Source organism: Mustela putorius, unplaced genomic scaffold (assembly GCF_011764305.1).
Source record: "Mustela putorius furo isolate JIRA1106 unplaced genomic scaffold, ASM1176430v1.1 tig00000450_pilon_pilon_pilon, whole genome shotgun sequence".
In the NCBI taxonomy this organism is placed as follows: domain Eukaryota; kingdom Metazoa; phylum Chordata; class Mammalia; order Carnivora; family Mustelidae; genus Mustela; species Mustela putorius.
The window spans coordinates 16,850,867-16,870,203 of record NW_025421385.1 but is presented as its reverse complement, the minus strand read 5'-3'; the positions used below and the strand labels follow the sequence as shown (position 1 = coordinate 16,870,203).

At 37.8% G+C, this 19,337-nt stretch overlaps 1 protein-coding gene across 1 annotated transcript in view; it reads right to left on the bottom strand.

Moving 5' to 3' along the window:
- Window positions 1-17,093, bottom strand: part of FRK (fyn related Src family tyrosine kinase) — a 105,841-nt gene extending 88,748 nt beyond the window's left edge. The window contains exon 1 of the mRNA XM_004753545.3: window positions 16,131-17,093. Within this exon, the coding sequence (XP_004753602.1) occupies window positions 16,131-16,504 (374 nt within the window). The 5' untranslated portion in view covers window positions 16,505-17,093. The remainder of the gene's footprint in view (window positions 1-16,130) is intronic.
- Between the last annotated feature and the right edge of the window lie 2,244 nt (window positions 17,094-19,337).

Genomic DNA, 19,337 nt, shown 5'->3' with positions numbered 1-19,337 from the left:
TGCTCGTAGTTGTCCAACTTCTGTCCGTTCTAGCAAGACATCCTTATCTAGGCTTCCCTCAACTGTATTATCTACTTGCTCAAACTCTCTCTTATCCTACTTTCTCACACAGTTTCACTTCCTTTAATTTCCTTAAACACCATTATATTTTTTTACTTTTGCTTATGGGATCTTCTGTTTGTTCCTTACGTCTTCTTTTCTGATGCTTATTAAAGACTCATCTGCCCTTTTATCCACACTTTATTTTATTTTTTTTTAAGATTTTATTTATTTATTTATTTGACAGAGAGAGACACAGCGAGAGAGGGAACACAAGCAGAGGGAGTGGGAGAGGGAGGGGCAGGCTTCCCGCTGACCAGGGAGCCCGATGAGGGGCTCGATCCCAGAGTCCTGGGATCATGACCTGAGCCAAAGGCAGATGTTTAACAACTGAGCCACCCAGGAGGTCCTTATCCACATTTTAAACCTCTGACTTCCCTCTTTCCCTTTGTTTCTATCCTTCTCTTCATGCCTTGTAGTCTTTCTCCTCAAATGCACGTGGGTCTCACACGGGGCTGAAGACCCTCCTGGCGGCACATTCCTGCCTCACTCTGCAGAATGAATCTGACTCCGGTACAAACGCACACTGCCTGCAAGCGCAGGAGCAAGGAGAAAGGGCCCGGGAGGTTGTGTCAAATTCTCCAGCAAACAAAGATATATGCCTGATTGAAACTTAGAAGGGAACAGATGAGGTAAGAGGCAGGGAGATAGCACCAACCAATGTTGGAACCTCAAAAAAAAAAAAAAAAAATGGGGAGAAATGAAATGGAGTGGTGAAGTTGGGTTTTGGCCAGCAATCATTAATTGTATTCCATCCAACAACTTGTCATGTTTGCCTTAGAATTAGTCTCTCAATCAAGCTCACAAAGCTGATTTAAAAATGTATTCTTTCATTAGTATATAGATTAAGATATAAAATTACTTTTTTCTTTCTAATTAAGGTTTTAAAATGCAAAAGATGTCTAGAATGATAATTATTATTTATGTATTAAAGTAGGTTATATAACAGACCCCTATTAAACTCAATATGTGTTCTATAAAATAAGAACCAAAAAAGGATTCAAAAAAAAGAAGAGAGAAGGTAGAAAATAAGCCAGACTTAAGGTCAAAAATGGTTATCGTGACCAAGCATTCAACAGGACTCTGAGCTTTCCAGTACCTAAGAATTTTAAAAAAAAAAAAAAAGCAATGTGTAATAAAATTCTTATTAACTGCTATAAGGAAATAGATAATTTTTCAGGAGAAACAAGCACATTTTGTCTGTGCTAATTTTGTAACACAGGTTCCTACACATTTTTTTTTCAGCATGGTTCCCTTTAGAATATCATAAAACCTATAAGCCCTTATCCTAAAAAATGCACAAATCTACATCACACAGATTTGAGAGTTTCAGAGGATTCATGGACTGTCTCAAGCCTATCTCTGGAGCCTCTAGGAGTCCATGGTCTACAGGTTTAAGGATTCTTGTCACTGAAATTTGGGGAAAGGACATCTTAAAAGTCATAGTGGATAATGACAACAAAAATTACAAAAGCTGTATGTTTTTATATCTTTCTTATGTAAGTTAGGAGGTAATATTAAAGGATAATTCTGTGAAAGTAATTTTATAAGGAAAGTAATTTTATAATTTTATAAAATTTTATAATTTTATAAGGAAGGATAATTCTGTGAAAGTAATTTTATAAGGAAGGTAAAATCATGAACTATGTATGTTCAATCACAATATTTGTATGTGACCTTTTGTCCAGTACATTGGCTACCCTTTATTTCTCATGATGCAGGTAACTTCTAATCATTTAAGTGTTCTATAGAAGTACAGAATTTACAATATTCAGATGAGTAAGTCAGATAGCTACTGCTTATCATTCCCTTACTTTATTTTATAGTTTATTAACATCTGTGCCTACCCAAACAATATGTTATTTGGTTTCCCTTACTTGTAGACTTTATCAGATAAAATCGTATTATATGCAATCTCTTGAAATTACTTGACATTATGCTTCCAAAATTCATCCATGCTGTTGCATACCACTCAATTCATCATTTTCACTATTGTATAATATTCCACTGAGTAAACAAACCACAAATTGTCCCTTCTTATTAATCGACATTTGGAGCAATCCTAGTCTTTTGCTATTAGAAACTGAGTTGCAATTAACATTTTCTAGGAAAAAGATTTTACTCTGGGGATGGGGCAGGGGAGGAATTCAAAGGCCCAACAGTAGTTGTCTAGTTCATGGACTAGCTGGTTATATGGATGTTTATTAATCATTATACTTTAAAATTTACCATAAACTTGCACATATTATTTTTTAGTTCTGAAACATGTTTTCAAAAAAATAAGTTTTTGTTAAGCCATTGATAAACTAGTATATTTTATAATATTAAAATCTTGGGAAAATGGGCAATTATGCTTTAAAAAGTATCAGGAATTTCATTAAGCACCAAAATGATCATATGTGAAAAATCACCCTGTTGGGATTCTTCAATCCTCACTAATTACCATGAAGCTATTTTGCTTTCTACCACTTTACCAGGACCTACTAAGTCAACAGCATGACTTTCTATTTTGTTAAACTATTACTTCCTTAAGTTAAGCTCTTGATAAGAGCAGAGTTCAAAGTGATTCAGCAGCAAAACCAGTATCTGCCTGTTTCCTATAAACTATTGCATAATACAGATACAAGATACTGAGTCACTTTTGTATTGCTTTTTTCTGAAATATCACTGTACTCACTGTATTATGACAGCCTAAAATGACACAGAGGAATATTCTATAACTGCAGTTTATGACAGAAGACAGATAAGGCTTGCCTGACCCACGACTCCTCATCTGCTTCTAAGAGAAGACAAAGAGGACCATATATTGTGTTTTGTATATAAAACATTACTGGAGGAGATGGATCTGAGTGCATTCTTTTTTATTTTGTAAAATAGTACTATTACTATACCCCAGAAAATAAGTACTAAATGTGTAGATGCAAAAAAAATTAAAATAAATAAAAATAAAAATGTAGATGCAAGATATATAATTAAGTATTGAAGTATTCTTAAGGAGCTATTAAATGACTGAGTTCAATCTTCCCACATGACCCCAAAACTTGGAAGTATAGCACCAAAGAGAAAAATTCATTAATTTTCCTGAGAATTTTTGGGAAGGCCAAAGTGACCATGCTAAAAATGAACCCTCAACCCACTCTCACTCTACCCTAACTACCAAATGCTAAATATCCCAAAATAACCCACAAGAGGATACTGAAAAACTACCAACTTTGACACCCTACAGAGGGTGAAAGCTGAAACCAAATAAACAAAGTCCTTAGGACAATGCACACTCTGTTCAGCTGGGTTCCAACTCTCTCTTGATTTTGCTTTCCCTTAGCTGAGTGTCAGGATGGACCCAAGTCCCATGCGTAGAGCCCTACCATACAGTATCCTTTCCTATGGCTCAGCCCAGCCTAACCTTCCCAGTGCGAAGTCCTAGATGAAGCATGAAGTTCCTCATTAAACTCTCTTCACCTAATGACGTCACCCATAATTACTTTATGAAACTTCTTTTTAGTGTTATCAGCAATCTCCAAGAAATTCAAATAGTTTTTACCTCTTTTTCATTACTCTGATCATTCTTTAGCATCTCCTTCTTGACATTCTATTTTCTTATTTTGAAAAATATTCTATTTGTTTTTGCTCTACTTTCATGAATTCTTCGCTGTTTCTTTCAGTGGCTCTTCTTCTTCCTTGTATTAGTTAGTTTTGCTTCAAAACAACTATTCTGTTAACTCACAAATCTAGAGGTGAGTGATTTGGGATGGGCTCTGTTGATCTTAGCTGGGCTTGACCATGAGTCTGCAGTCAGCTAGGAAATCAGCTGGAACAAATAAGGCCTCTCTTCACACAGTCTCTTCCTTTGCTTGGGTTATTCTCATGGTACTTGCAGAACTCCAAGAACAATAAGAAAGCAAGTCCCAAGGCGGAAGTGCTTTACGATCTCTGTTTTTGTCACATGTACCATTTTTCCATTGGCCAAAACAAGTCAGTTGATCAAACTGAGAGTCTGTGTGGGAGGAAGCTTCCAAAGTGTGTGGATGCAAGGAGATGTGAACCAATGGGGCCATTACCGGGATCTACACACTGCCCTTACTCACCCAAAATATGGTCAGTTCTAAAGAGTTGATCTTTGGCCCCTTCTACTTCTTAGATTCACACTGTACATTTCTTATAATCCTTCTGAAGTCTACAGTATTCTGCAATTCTTATTCTTGTGACATCTATAACACCTCTGTGTGAATGCCTTCAAAATTCAAAATTCCATCTTTATATCCATCACTCTATTAACAAGAAATACAAAATCATAAGAAGTTACAAATTCTTCCTATGAAGGTTAGACAAACCTTCTTAGAAAAGGTTCTTAAGAGCCTGAACCCTGAAAGAAAGGTGTGATTTTTCCCAAACCAGAACTGATCAATGTGTTTGTTTCCTCATTCATTCACTAAATAGCAATTTTTTAAGGGCATGCCACATGACAATTTGTACTACTCTTATTGTATTTATCAGCATCTGTCTTCTGCTAGTTGAGAAAACCAGCCCCTGACATCCAAGGGCTGGCCTTTCGCTATAAGTAGGCCTTGGTGTTCTTCTGTTGAACATAACCTCACAGAACATCAACATCAGATGAGGCCACTCTGTGACTACGATGAGGAAGTCCAACACAAGATCAGATCACTCTTAATCACATCTGAATACCAAAAAAGACACGGACATGGTCTAACCACAAAAATGACCAAACATCCACTTATCTTGGCTACCCCGAGTGACTGTTGTTTCTTTACCAATCACAGCCTTAATCTTGGAACTAGTCTTCCCTCCTTCTCAACAAAATTTATTGAAATACCCAATCGTACAGTTATCCCTACTTCCTGACAGTAGTCAATCCGGAGTGAGGCCTTGCTTCTTTCAACCCTCCCCAAAATTATACCCCCAGATTCTATAATGCATCCTTTCTAACATGCTCTTACTGAGATGGCCCTGTGGTCCATGCTGTGTTCTCCTACCTCTCACTGAGTAATAAACCAGCACAGGAGTATTCCTGATGGTCTTTGGCTGACAAGCACTGACATATCTTCTTGGTTTATTTGTCTTACCTCCAGAGATTATTAAAATTCCCTGAGAAGAATCACTGTATTGTTCATTGGTATCTGGTACCTCCCACTACCCCCAAAACGGTGCCTTTAACCATGTAAATATACACCAAATGCTTACTGAATGGATATATGAATCCCATAGAAGCTATCTTTCTCAATGACTAGAAATGTTGAGGAGATATTGGAGAAAGTGTCCTGAATCCTACTTTATAGGAATAACACAGGCACCCTCCAGAGATGACTTCCTAGAAAGGACTTTGCCAGCAGCAAAATTCTGGGGCTTACATGATGATGCCCCTCCTGTGATGAGAAGCTTGGTATGTCATAATTGATTAATACTCAGATGTGGAAGAAAAGATATATGTGAGATTGGGATAGCATCAGAGGGACTTTAAATCCACCAGCAATACTGGCCTTTCACAGGAACCATACGGCATTCTTCTGAGTCATGCTGCCAATGGGATATACAATATTTGTGTTAATAGAAATATTTATTTTGGTTTAAGATTCTAAATGCCTTTCAAAACAGATAACTAATATAAATTTTAAAATTTCTCAGTAATAGTATTTCTTGGGTTACAAATGTTCTTAGTTACAGCAGTCTTTGAATTGCATCCTCATTTTACCCTTCAAAAGGCACAAAATTCATCAAAAAACCTCTGAGAAATTAGTCTGAATTTAAAGGCACTACAAAATATGCATATCAATAAAAAAAGACACGTAAACATAAAAGAATCTAACACTAAAATTAATTCAATTTTTAAATAGGAAGAAATCTAATTGAAAAGCTTTGTGGAAAAAAATGACATCAGGACAAAAATGTCATACACAAGGGACAGTCTATATGGCATCTCAGATTAGTTAAATAAGTACAAAGATGTATAATACAGATCACATGATCTACATCTGCATCTATATGGTTTAGCAAAATTCTTGTTTCGTTAAACTTCAAAAAGATCCACATAAACTAATACTAAAGTTGCAGGCTTCAGGAAAACAGCCATAAGGAGGTCTAAAATATCATCAATCTGCATAACTGCCTTCCCCCAGAAACACTGGTCCAACCTTTCCAATGACAGTAAGTGTTAAGAATTCCCATTAGAAATGGGAGTCAGCAAATGCTGCAGAGAAATTAGCAGCTCATTAGTAAGAAAACTAGTAAAAAGGACACATAATTATTGTGTTTGGTAATGTTTTAGGATGTGACAGTGAAAATCTATTAATATTCAGTAAAGGCATCAAACTTTCAGCGTGCACAATCTGAAAAATATTTCATATACATAATAATTTGAAATTATGTCTGTTAAGCATAAAAACTGAAATTACAAGTCTGGCCCCATGACATTAATTTTGTAAATTGGGTTTTGGTTTTCTGTCCATTTAAAAGCTCAGGCTAATAATTCCTTTACTCTAAATATAACCACAATATGGTTTAATTTGTATATATGTGATTTTTAAATACCATTTCAATAAGATTCATAATCTATTTCTGGCTTGATATTCATTCTACATTATAGATAATATTCAAATCGATCTGTGACCCCTCAGTATTTTGTCCCAAGGAGTGGATTAGAGCCACTAATTTCTGGGACCTGGAAGTTATGCCATTCTGACTATGAGTCTAACCAAAAATTAAGACATGAACAATTCATTGAGAAAAGAATGCAAAATGCCCTGTGCCTCTAGAAACTCATTAGCTTTTTCTGGTAGGTAAAACAACAAGGAAGAGTTATTTTGAATGGCATACTACAATTGAAACTTTCAAAGTATTGGGGCGCCCAGATGGCTCAGTCGTTAAGTGTCTGCCTTCTGCTCAGGTCATGATCCCAGGGTCCCTCATGGTGTCCCACATGGAGCCCGGCTTCAGGCTCCCTGCTCAGCGGAAAGCCTGCTTCTCCCTCTCCCACACCCCCTGCTTGTGTTCCCTCTCTTGCTGTGTCTCTCTCTGTCAGATAAACAAATAAAATCTTTAAAAGAAAAGAAACCTTCAAAGTATTATCAATTTAATCAATTTTCTTAGAAAAGATTAAGAATTACTCCTAGCTCATTTTAATGACTCTGTACCATGTCACTTTACTGCTTCTCAAAGATATCATGCCACTTCATGGCTTCTCAAAGATATTGTCATTTCATTGCTTCTCAAAGATATCTGGAGATACATGTAATCAAATTCTACTATTCAGCAAGTACTCTAAACTGTTATTAATTACACTTACACTTTAACTGTGATTTTTTTTTTTAGAGAGGGGGAGGGTAGGGAAGGGGTAGAGGGAGTGGGGGAGAGAGAGAATCTTAAGCAGGCTCCACACCCAGCAAGAGCACAACAGTACCCTGAGCTTATGACCTGAGCCAAAATCAAGAGTCAGATGCTGAACCAACAGAGCCACCCAGGAGCCCCTCAGCTGTGATTTTAGTTCAGTTCAGTTGGTTCTTCTTCTCCTCACTTCTATGACTTTGCCATTGTTCTCATAAAATTTATTTTAATTTAGCAGTCAATTATCATTTTTCTTGAAAATAGTGACAATTTACATAAAATTCATTATATAACAAATTAAGAGAAACACAATTATGCTGACATAGGCATAACAGTTATATTAATATGACCAACCAACAATATAATATTATATCTGAGATGTAATGTTTTATAAATTAATCATTTTAGCACCATATTTGTTATTTTACCTCAAAGGATTAGGAGAAAATACATCATAATTCTCTAGGTAATACAGTCATTCAATAATAAATTTTTCTAATTAAATTATTTGTCCTAAAATTCTTATATTGGATTTATCTGAAACATTTATTTTAATAACAGTTATGTTATTCTTACAATATACTTTACTTATATATGGAAATCTCTTTTTTACTTAGTTTCTAAAACAATGATATTTATACTTTGTCTTAGGAGGAGAAATTAAAAATGCATTATTTTCACTTTCCATATATATACACTTAGTCTCCTTAAAAACTATCACAAAGGGAAAGAAATAAATGATTTGGAAAAAGAACAATTATAGGATGACTTGCCTATAGGTGATTTTCTAGTGATTTAAACTACTCAAAGTAGATATGTCAGATTGGTTTGTGAATATACTGATGCCTTTGGTATAGCCACTGTGGAAAATAGTATGAAAGTTCCTCAAAAAATTAAAAACAGAAATATTATATGATCAAAAAACTCTTCTAATAAGTATTTACCCCCCAAAAATGAAAACCCTAATTTGAAAAGACATATGTACTCCTATATTTATTATAGCATAATTTACAATAACCAAAATATGGAAGTAACCTAAGTGTCCACCAATAAATGAACAGATAAGGAAGATGCAAGGTATCTGAAATATTATGAACTCATCAAAAAGATGAGATCATGCCATTTGAGACAACATGGATTGACCTTGAGGGTATCATGCAAAGTGAAGTAAGTCAGGTTAAGAAAGACAAATAGCATATGATTTCACCCACAAAAAAATAAAACAAAATGAAAAATAAATGAATAAACAAAAAGCAGAATCAGACCTATAAATACAGAGAACACCTGATGGCTGCCAGAGGGGAGGTGGATGGTGGTTGGACAAAATGTGTGCGGGAGAGTGGGAGAAATAGGCTTCTAGTTATGAAATGAATAAGATATAGGGATAAGGGCAAGGCATCAGAAATACAGTCAATGGTATTGTAATAGCAATATATGTGGACAGAGCATAGCTATACTTGTAGTCAACAGAGCATAATGTATAAACTTTGTCAAATTACTATGATGTACACCTGCAACTGATGTTACACTGTATGTCAATTATACTCAAATAATATACATATATTCTCATGTCTTCATTTATTTATATATTAATAATAATTTTAATTTTTAAACTACATCATTTACTAAAAAGATTCAAAAGTTGGCTTCATTTCCCAGCTGAGAAAGAAGTCTACTGACATCTAGTTCGAAAATAACTAGGAACATTACATACAGCTTGTATTGGATAGTTATCAAATTCAGCAGTATTCAAATCACCAAATAGTGAAGCTCCCATTGTATTTTAAATGGTGGGGCAAAAGAATTCTCTTCCTGAGACTACACTACTTTATTTTTCAATGCTACTTTCTTCAAGCCAGACAACGGCAACTATCTTAAATTGGATAAAATTTTGATGGAACTCTAGTTTGACACATTAAAGAGCAGCACAATTAAGAAAATATGCCCTAAACAGATGGGGAGAAATTCCATTACCTTTATACTTCATAAAATTCTAACACTTTTATTTCATATCATAAACTACCAACAAAGTTACAAGGTACAATTTTTTTTTTTCAAAGCTGCTCCTAAAACGGTGACTAGGAGAGGAACTGGGAAAAAATCTGCCTTTATGTAGCAATTGAAAGGAGAAAAAGCTTTCCACTGAATACTTTCATAGTTTAATTTGGTATAAAGTATGTGAGTACCACGTAAAGCACACTTAGACAATTAGGCAAAAAAAATTTTAAGCCCTTTGTAGATAAATGACTTCCTATGTGTAAATTGTACAGCCACTGACCATTTTGCTTTCCATCACTATACTGCATTAGCTAAAAATTTTTATGGTAAAAACATGGGATTTAAACCCATTGTTCTTGGCACCAAGATTTATATGTAATTTCCATGCCATTATTTTCTGGGTGAACTTTATCTCTAAAAACACTATGAATAAAAATTGTAAATGAATGGAATACTACTCGGCCATCAAAAAAATGAAATCTTGCCATTTGCAACAACGTGGATGGACCTAGAGGGTGTTATGCTAAATGAAATATGTCAGAGAAAGACTATTATCGTATGATCTCGCTGATTTGTGGAATTTAAGAAACAAAACAGAGGGTCATAGGGGAAGAGAGGGGGAAAAGTAAAACAACATGAGAGGGAGACAAACCATAAAATAAGAGATTCTTAATCACAGGAAACAAACTGAGGGTTGCTAGAGGGGAGGGGGGCAGAGGGATGGGGTAACTGGGTGATGGACATGAAGGAAGTCACGTGATATAATGAGCACTGGGTACCACACGAGACTGATGAATCACTGACCTCTACCTCTGAAACCAGTAACATATTATATGTTAATTGAATTTATATAAAAATAAGTACATTTTTTCAAAAAAGAAAAACATGTAAATGGAGTTCTCAGTAATCAGGCTCTAAGAGCAAGGGTTTTGAGAATTTCCATGTTGAAAATGTTGAAGAATAGCTCTCATCTATGAAAGGACCTAGGAGTTCAAATTGAACTTAGGAGTGTCAAACTGAAGTTAAGCTAAATATAATAATTTTTCCTACAGGCAAAATAAGTCATTAAGAATGGGTTTATTATATTACTTAAAGCAAGAGATTCAGAAAAGGTATTTCAAGAAGGAATACCAATCAAGTATTAAATTGTTTTATCTTTTAACAATAGTATAGTTCTTTTTTTAACATCTCTACTTCTCAGTATTAAAAAAAACAAACAAAAATGCTAAAGTCTTCAACTGATTTGCCCTGACCCTGATTAATTCCCTAAGTATTTGCATTGTTTTCTTATTTCTGCAAGTCAAGAAATAAAGATGCAAAGGATAAATACTAGTATGAATGCATTAAGCTAATCTATTTAGGAATGAGATGACGCAGTCTTCACTGGTCTCCCCTTGCCTCCCATCTCACACATGTAAATAAAAACAACAATCTTTACTTAGTGCTATATACTGAGCTCCTTATAAAATAAACCACATTAACGTCCACGGTATTTGAAAGGAAAACAAGACAGACTCAATGAAGAAAGCTATTAAAAGACATCTTTGAGTAATTCCCTGGGTATTAAGGCACTGTGAGGGCCACTTGGACACCCTCACTCAGAAGACTGTTAACTGCTTCACTGTTAAGTTTCAATCACTGCCAGTTGAAATGGACTGTAAGTCTCGAGGCGGCAGCTACCCGCACTGAGAGTACTGAAGGAGTTTAGCCATTTGATGGCAAGAACCCTCATTACTCATCTCTGTTCCTAGATGAAGGCCATGGTGTACACTTAAATGAAAAGAAATGGCCCACGCTGACCGAGACGCACAGTGGCAACATCTTTTGGCCACCAAGCTTTTATTCCAGTGGATGTGAAGATCCCAAGGGGAGCCCACTATAGGTCAGTAGTGACACACAGGAATACTGCTGAGAACCAATTCCAAGAGGGAAAATGTTCTGTAGGAAAGAAAAAGTATTCTTGGTTACAGATAGCCCATGAGAATAAAAAAAAAAAAAAAAAAATAGCCACGATATTTTAGTCATCTTATTTTGTGTTTGTTAGGCAAAGATAACCTAAATAAGCAACAGACACTGTACTCGAGCCTGTTACCCAGAATGTTATCACTTTTGAATTGTCTTATTTCAGTTTACTTGTTTACTTCAGCATTTATGGTTTTATCAAGTAGGAATGCAGCTTAACCACTACATATGAAACATTAAGAGTTCATTTTCCCAGACCATCAGGGAACCCAGAGATCTATGTTACCCCAGGGACTCTAGAGATGAGCAAACAAAGGTCCTAAGCAATTATATATATTGAATACATTTAAAATTAGTAGATTATGGTTTTCAGAGTACAGGTCTTTCACTTCTTTGGTTAAGTTTATTCCTAGATATTTTATTGTTTTGGGTGAAATTATAAATGGGATTGTTTCCTTAATTTCATTTTCTGCTGCTTCATTATTAGTGTATAGGAATTCTACAGATTTCCGCACATTGATTTTGTATCCTGAGACTTACTGAATTCATTTATCAGTTCTAGTAGTTTTTGGTTTTTTTGGTTCTTTAGTTTTTCTGGTGGAGACTTTAGGGTTTTCTATATATAGTATCATGTCATCTGCAAATATAAAACTATATAAAACACTGATGAAAGAAATTCAAGATGACATAAAGAAATGGAAAGACATTCCATGCTCATGGGTTAGAAGAACATATATTGTTAAAATGTCTATACTATCCAAAGCAATCTACACATTCAATGCAATCTGTATCAAAATACCAACAGCATTTTCACAGAGCTAGAACAAGGAATCCTAAAATTTGTATGGAGCCAAAAAAGACCTCAAATAGCCACAGCAATCTTGAAAAAGAAAAACAAAACTAGAGGTATCACAATTTCAGATTTCAAATCTAGTACAAAGTAATTAAAACAGTATGGTACTGATGTATAAACAGACACATAAATCAATGGAATAGAACAGAAAACCCAAAATAAACCCACATTTATATGGTCAGTTAATCTTCAAAAACAGAGGAATGAATATACAGTGGTAAAAGATAGTCTCTTCAATAAACGGTGTTGGGAAAACTGGACAGCAACATGCAAAAGAATGAAACCGGACCACTTTCTTTCACCATACACAAATATTAACTCAAAATGGGTTAAAGACCTAAATGTGAGACCCGAAACCATAAAAATCCTAGAAGAGAGTATAGGTAGTAATCTCTCTAACATTTGCTCTAGCAACATTTTTCTAGCTATGTCTCCTGAAGCAAAGGAAATAAAAGCAAAACCTATGGGGACTGCAACAAAATAACAAGTTCTGGGGGCGCCTAGGTGGCTCAGTGGGTTAAAGACTCTGCCTTCAGCTCAGGTCATGACCTCAGGGTTCTGGGATTGAGCCCCACATTGGGCTCTCTGCTCAGCAGGGAACCTGCTTCCTCCTTTCTCTCTGCCTGCCTCTCTGTCTACTTGTGATCTCCGGCAAGTAAACAAATAAAATCTTTTTAAAAAAAATAACAAGTTTCTGCATAGCGAAGGAAATAATCAACAAAATTAAAAGACAGCTGACAGAAGGAGAGAAGATATTTGCAAATGACACATCAGATAAAGGGCTAGTATACAAAATCTACAAAGAACTTATCAAACTCAACACCCAAAGAAGAAATAATCCAGTCAAGAAATGGGCAGAAGATATGAACAGGCATTTCTACAAAGAAGACAAACAAACAGCCAATAGACATATGAAAAGATGCTCAACATCACTTATCATCAGGAAAATGTATATCAAAACTACAACGAGATATCACTGCACATCTGTCAGAACGGCTAAAACCAAAAACACAAGAAACAACAAGTGTTGGTGAGAATATGGAGAAAAAGGAACCCTCCTGCACTGTTGGTGAAAATACAGACTAGTGAAAAACACCTGTGGAAAACTATATGGAGCTTCCTCAATTAAAAATAAAACTATTTTATAATCCAGTAATCATACCACTGTGTATTTACCAAAAAAATATACAAAAACACTAATTCATTACATCCCTATATTTGTTGCAGCATTATTTATAATAGCCAAACTATGGAGGAAGCCCAAGTGTCCACTGGTAGATGAATAAATAAAGATGAGATAAATAGATAGATACAGATATTTACATAGATATCCAGAGAGAGAGGGAGAGAGAGAGATGATAGATAGAATATTATATACCTATAAAAAGAATGAAATCTTGCCATTTGCAACATGGATAGAGCAAAAGAATATAAAGCTAAGGGAAATCAGTAAGTCAGAAAGACAAATACCATATCATCTCACTCATAGGTGAAATTTAAGAAACAAAACAAATGAGCAAAGGGGAAAAGAGAGAGAAGGCAAAATCAACAAAGAGATTCTTAACTAGAGAGAACAAACCGGTGGTTACTAGAGGGGATGTGGATGGGCGGATGAGGGAAATATGCGGTGCGGGTTAGAGACGACACTTATCATGATGAATAAAAAATAGAATGATAAAAATATTAGATTATGAGTTCAAGACTCTAATATAAATATTCTAGTATTCATTCATACAGTATGTGTATCTTATGCTGAATATAAAATATAATAGCATACTACCACATCATACCATAATACCATATCATGTCTATAAATCATATAGTAGTGAAAACATAAATACACATAAGTAAGCATTCAATGAATAAGGTATTTCCTATAGATTAACACAGAAAACAAATGTTTATGCAGATGACTTTCTCATGTGAGAACAATCCCATTCATCAAAAGTCTAGGTTTCAGTTCATTTCTAGGCATAAAATTTAGGCATAAATAAGAGCCTCGTTAACATGTATATAAGTTCCTGGTGTTGGAAAGAATCTCAAAAATAACCAAACCTCCTTCTGTATTTGTATTTGAGTTTAGCAAGCAGCAGTACTACCCTAAGAGCAATTTCTTGCCATTTCATTCCCTGGGCTAGTAAAGGACGCTGCAGCTCTCATAGAAAAGGAGAACCATATGAGAGACTGAGTGAATTCCCAGTGGTTTGTTCCTCTACTAAGGATCCATTCTATAAAATGAGTCCTGGGACACATTCCCAGTCTTGGGTTCCATGGAAACAAGGCAGGAACAAAGTTAGGGCCAGTAACAGTCCCCACTGGCTTCTCAACCCACCAAACCTCAAATATCCACTATCAAGACTGTGTTTTACCTCCTTTATATTCAACCACCACTAGCATAACCTCCCTCCTCCCCCACTCATCATGCCACTAATGTGCCTGGCACTTGCCTGGATGCATGGATGGATGGATGGATGGGTGGATGGATGGATGCATGGACAGGTGGATGGATGGGTGGATGGATGGATGCATGGACGGGTGGGGTGGATGGTGGATGGATGCATGGATGGATGGATGGATGGGTGGATGGATGGATGCATGGATGGATGGATGGATGGATGGATGGATGGATGGATGGATGGATGGATGGATGGATGCATGGATGCATGGATGGATGGATGGATGCATGCATGGACAGGTGGATGGATGGATGGATGGATGGATGGATGGATGGATGAATGGATGGATGGATGCATGGATGCATGGATGCATGGATGGATGGATGGATGAATGGATGGATGCATGCATGGACAGGTGGATGGATGGATGGATGGATGGATGCATGCATGGACAGGTGGATGGATGGATGGATGCATGGATGGGATGCATGGATGGATGGATGGATGAATGGATGGATGCATGCATGGACAGGTGATGGATGGATGGATGGATGGATGCATGGATGGACATGGATGGATGGATGGATGCATGGATGGATGGATGCATGGATGGATGGATGGATGGATGGATGGTGGCATGGACAGGTGGATGCATGGATGGATGGATGGATGCATGGATGGATGCATGCATGGACAGGTGGATGGATGGATGGATGCATGGATGGACAGATGAATGGAAAAGTATATATAATTGTCCTCTGTGGGTTCATCATAATTCATCGGATTTTTTTCAAATATCAGAGTAGTCTTTATCACCTCCTCTCTACCATTACTAAATACCTGTAGCTGGCCAGTTTCTAATCATAACAAAAGCTCCAAACGATCACAATTTGGGTAGTATAAGTACATATCTGGTACTCAAAGAAAAAAGTCTAGTCATGATTTCAGTGGGATAAAGTAGTGAAAAATTAGCATCTTCTAAATGTTAATCCCTGTATGTTAGCTGTCCCTGTGTGTGTGCGTAACAGAATGAAAAAGGATTAAAATTAGAGTTAGGGTTGGGGGTTGATCCTTCAAAAGTTTTAAAAGCAAGAGGGCTGGACTTCAGATTTGAAAGGGCGATGTAAGGAAGATCTATGACCTACCTGCCAATGAAATGCAGTTCTGTTACACAAGTGAGGCATGATTTATTTTACAGCCAAAGTAAAGGTAGGGCCTTAACTGCACCATTTGTTTACATTGATGAAGATGCACCCGGGGGCCCCCTGGGTTTACATATTGTAATAGAAGTCATTTCCACAACAATTACCCGCCAGTTTCACTCTCACTGAGCAGGAGAGGTGTGTTTCAATGAGGAGGTTCCTGCCAGGACTTCCTCATACTTTCTGGGTGGCTCTTTGGAAATTAGGGGGTTGCAGATAGGTAAGAAGGAAAGCTCATCCGCCCACAGAGAGTTGAGAAACAAAGTGTGGGTTTGTACTACTCACGGCTCTGCCTGCAGGCTTCTGTCCTCAGCCACATAGTTAGAAGGAATATAGCCCTGCAGCGGCTGGCCAGAGCCATCTCCCCTTTTCTCCAAGTGCCTGGCGAACCACCAGCCCTCCCGGGAAGTATCCAGGACTTGGAGCTTGTCGCCCGTGCGGAAGCTAAGGTCCTCTGCGGTCCGAGCCTGGTAGTCAAACAGAGCCACAAAGTAGTGGCCGTGGCTTCTCCCGGGCTCCTGACTCTGCAGCTGGGGAGGACCGGGGGAGCAGCGGGCCATGGGGTTCTCAATCACCACTCCCGGCTTGTCGGCCTCCTGGAACAAGCAGGGGAGACAGGGCCGCAAGTATGCCCAGAACCTCAGACAAACGTTGCCCATGGTGCTGTGGTAAGGGGGAGGGGAAGAGGGGCTTCTCCCTCTCCCCTCAGGGTCTGCAGATCAACTTTCTCTTCTTCCACCAGGCAGCTTGGAAGTCAGCACCAATTCCTTAGGCTTCAGAAAGTGTTCAAAGCCCCGTTTCACAACGAGGGGCAGATCTGCCTGCAGTGACCCCCCCCCTGGGGACACTCACCGGGTTGCTTTCTGTGGCTGGAGCTGCTGCCCCAGTACCAAACTGAACGGGAGCTGGGAGGCTGCTCAGGGGAAGATGTCTTATCTTCTTCTCTGCTTAGGAATCCCAGAGCAAAAATGAAATCAAGAGGGCTTCATTTAGACAAACGTCTAAGATCAGAAGAGTCATCTTGCTTTATGTCCCGAGGTAAAGTCAGTAAAAGAAAGAGATGAACTGCAGGTAAGATCACTTCTTGGCCTCTGCCAGGAGCTCACTCCCTGCTTGAGTTGGTCTCTGTGGTCTGGCCGGTCCTGACCCCCACAGAGCTTTCCTTTTTGCTAATGATTAACTAACCAGGGGAGCCTATTGCCTTTAACATCCTGAGCTATGAGCAGTAATTTCTCCTGACTTCCTGGTTTCCTTTTGTCTGTGATTTAAAAGAGATTCCTGTCCTCTCTACCTCTCCCTTCCCACACCAGCGCCCTCACCAGGGAGCTGCCAAAGTCCTTATCACTGGATAAACAGGCTAGCCCAGGGAGATTTTTGTCTTGCTATGTCCCCAGCACAGACTTTTTGCTCCCTCATGAAGATGAGTAGGATCATTCTGCCACCTCTAAGGGAAATTAAAAGGATAATTAAAGTGTTTAGATATTTGTTTTTGGATAAATGGCAAATGGGAAAGAACTATTGAATTCCTACCTTTTTTCATCACGATGAATAGATTTTTAATAGCTTCAGAATATATTTACAGTCTGGAAAAATACGAGAGCAGCTGACTAAAATGCTGAGAACCTGAAACACTGCTTTTTCCCACAGAGACATTTAATTTCCCATCTCTCATGTACTATTTCTGAAATGCACACACACACACACACACACACACACACACACACACACACTGGCAGATCAGTAGAGAGAAGGAGTAGAAGGACTGCATGTGAGCTGCTGTGGGTCTACAGGAATTCTAACTTTATTGGTGGGACCTCAGGAGCTAATGACACTGAGATCAGACAGCCATCCTGAGGGGCAGGGGTTTTTCTCTATGTCCTCTTGTTTGCGACAGCTGACTCCCAACAGTCAGGCAGAGACTGTGGACAGAACTACACACTGCCATTTTCACTAGTAGAGACCAACTCTCAACTTGCTTACCATGTGTCACTTGTTTTTGTATACGATATTTATTAAAATTTTCCACTCTAAAACACAATCTCTATATATATTACTGGAGACTTGACCTGGCTAACCGAGCCTCAGCACTCTCCAAATTCCTGTTCTCTGACAAACAGCAGGGCATTTTTAGTAATCAGAATAATCAAACTCAAGGGAAAAAAAAGAAAACCCAGAGAATGATGGCCATGGCTTCAGCCCCATCTGCTCTTCCCTGGTACTAAAACCAGTCATTCATGGTGGACAGATGACCTGGCTAGAACAAGTCCTCATGTCAAATTCCCAGGTTTTTCCAAATGTCTTCTGAGTTAGAGGGGAAGCACCAATTAGCCAGAAAAGAAAAGCCAAAAGATGAGCCAGTTTTGGTTGTCTGTCTGTGACATAGGACCAAAAATACAATTCCATATATGAGAGAAATATAATATTGAGAAGCCATAAAAATATCTTGTTTTCAGACACAATATTAATTGTAAAAGTATGGGATCCTATGAATCCCCCCACGTAGAGGCATAGGATGCTCGTCTTTCCAAAGACATCTACAGGATCTACAAATGAAATGAGGTTTGGAAGGAGTTAGAGAGAGGTATTCAAAACCAATTTGTAAGTAGAGTCTGAGACTTCAAAAAGTTGAAGTTTTTAAAGTCAGATATGCCTCCATTATGGTTATGACAAGGCATTCTGGAAAAAGACAAAGTGGCAGACACGCACGGCACAATCACTGAGCGAATAAATGAAATTGGAAAAGTGGGTGACCACAGGAAGGTGTCAGACGAACAATGGTCTGAGAAAGCTGAGCCACGGGATGGGGAGAGAAAGGGTTTCTCTGTGTTAACAGCTCCCGAACTCTGCAGTCACCCAACCTTGAAGCCTTAAAGTCTTCTTTTACTCCTCCACTGGTTTATCTGAGCTAATCAATCAGTAAATTCTGCTCAGTCTTCCTTTTAATTGAGTCCACAAGCTTTTTTTATTCCTTCTGAACGACAGCTGTGTACTGGGAAGAAAAGAAAGAAGGAAGGAAGGAAGGAAATAAAGAAAAGTAAGAAAGTGAGTTAGTTTTTCCCTGGATTCTTCCAGAAGCATTCTAAGCAATCTTCCTTCCTCCAGCTTACCCCCTACCTCTGCCACACCTTGCATACCACTCCCGGATCAATTTTTACAATCATAATAATGATATGAGTGCTGGTAGAGAGTAGCCATCAGGATTGGAGGGCTTTCTATGTGCCCGGCCCTGTGCTAAGAATGTTACAAATGGTATTCATTTAATCCTCTTGGCAAATAAAAACAATAGTACCTATGAGGAAGTTGGGTTTGTCTGTTTTCGATTTTAAAGAAGAAACCTAGGCTTCACGCGATTAAGTAAATTGTCCAAGCTCACACAGCCACCAAGTGGCTGAACCAAGAGTAACACTCTGGTCTCAATCTGTCTTCAAAGCCTGAGTTTTGATGACTCTAAAAAGAAGTTAATGTCATTCTTCTGTGTAAAATCCACCAGGA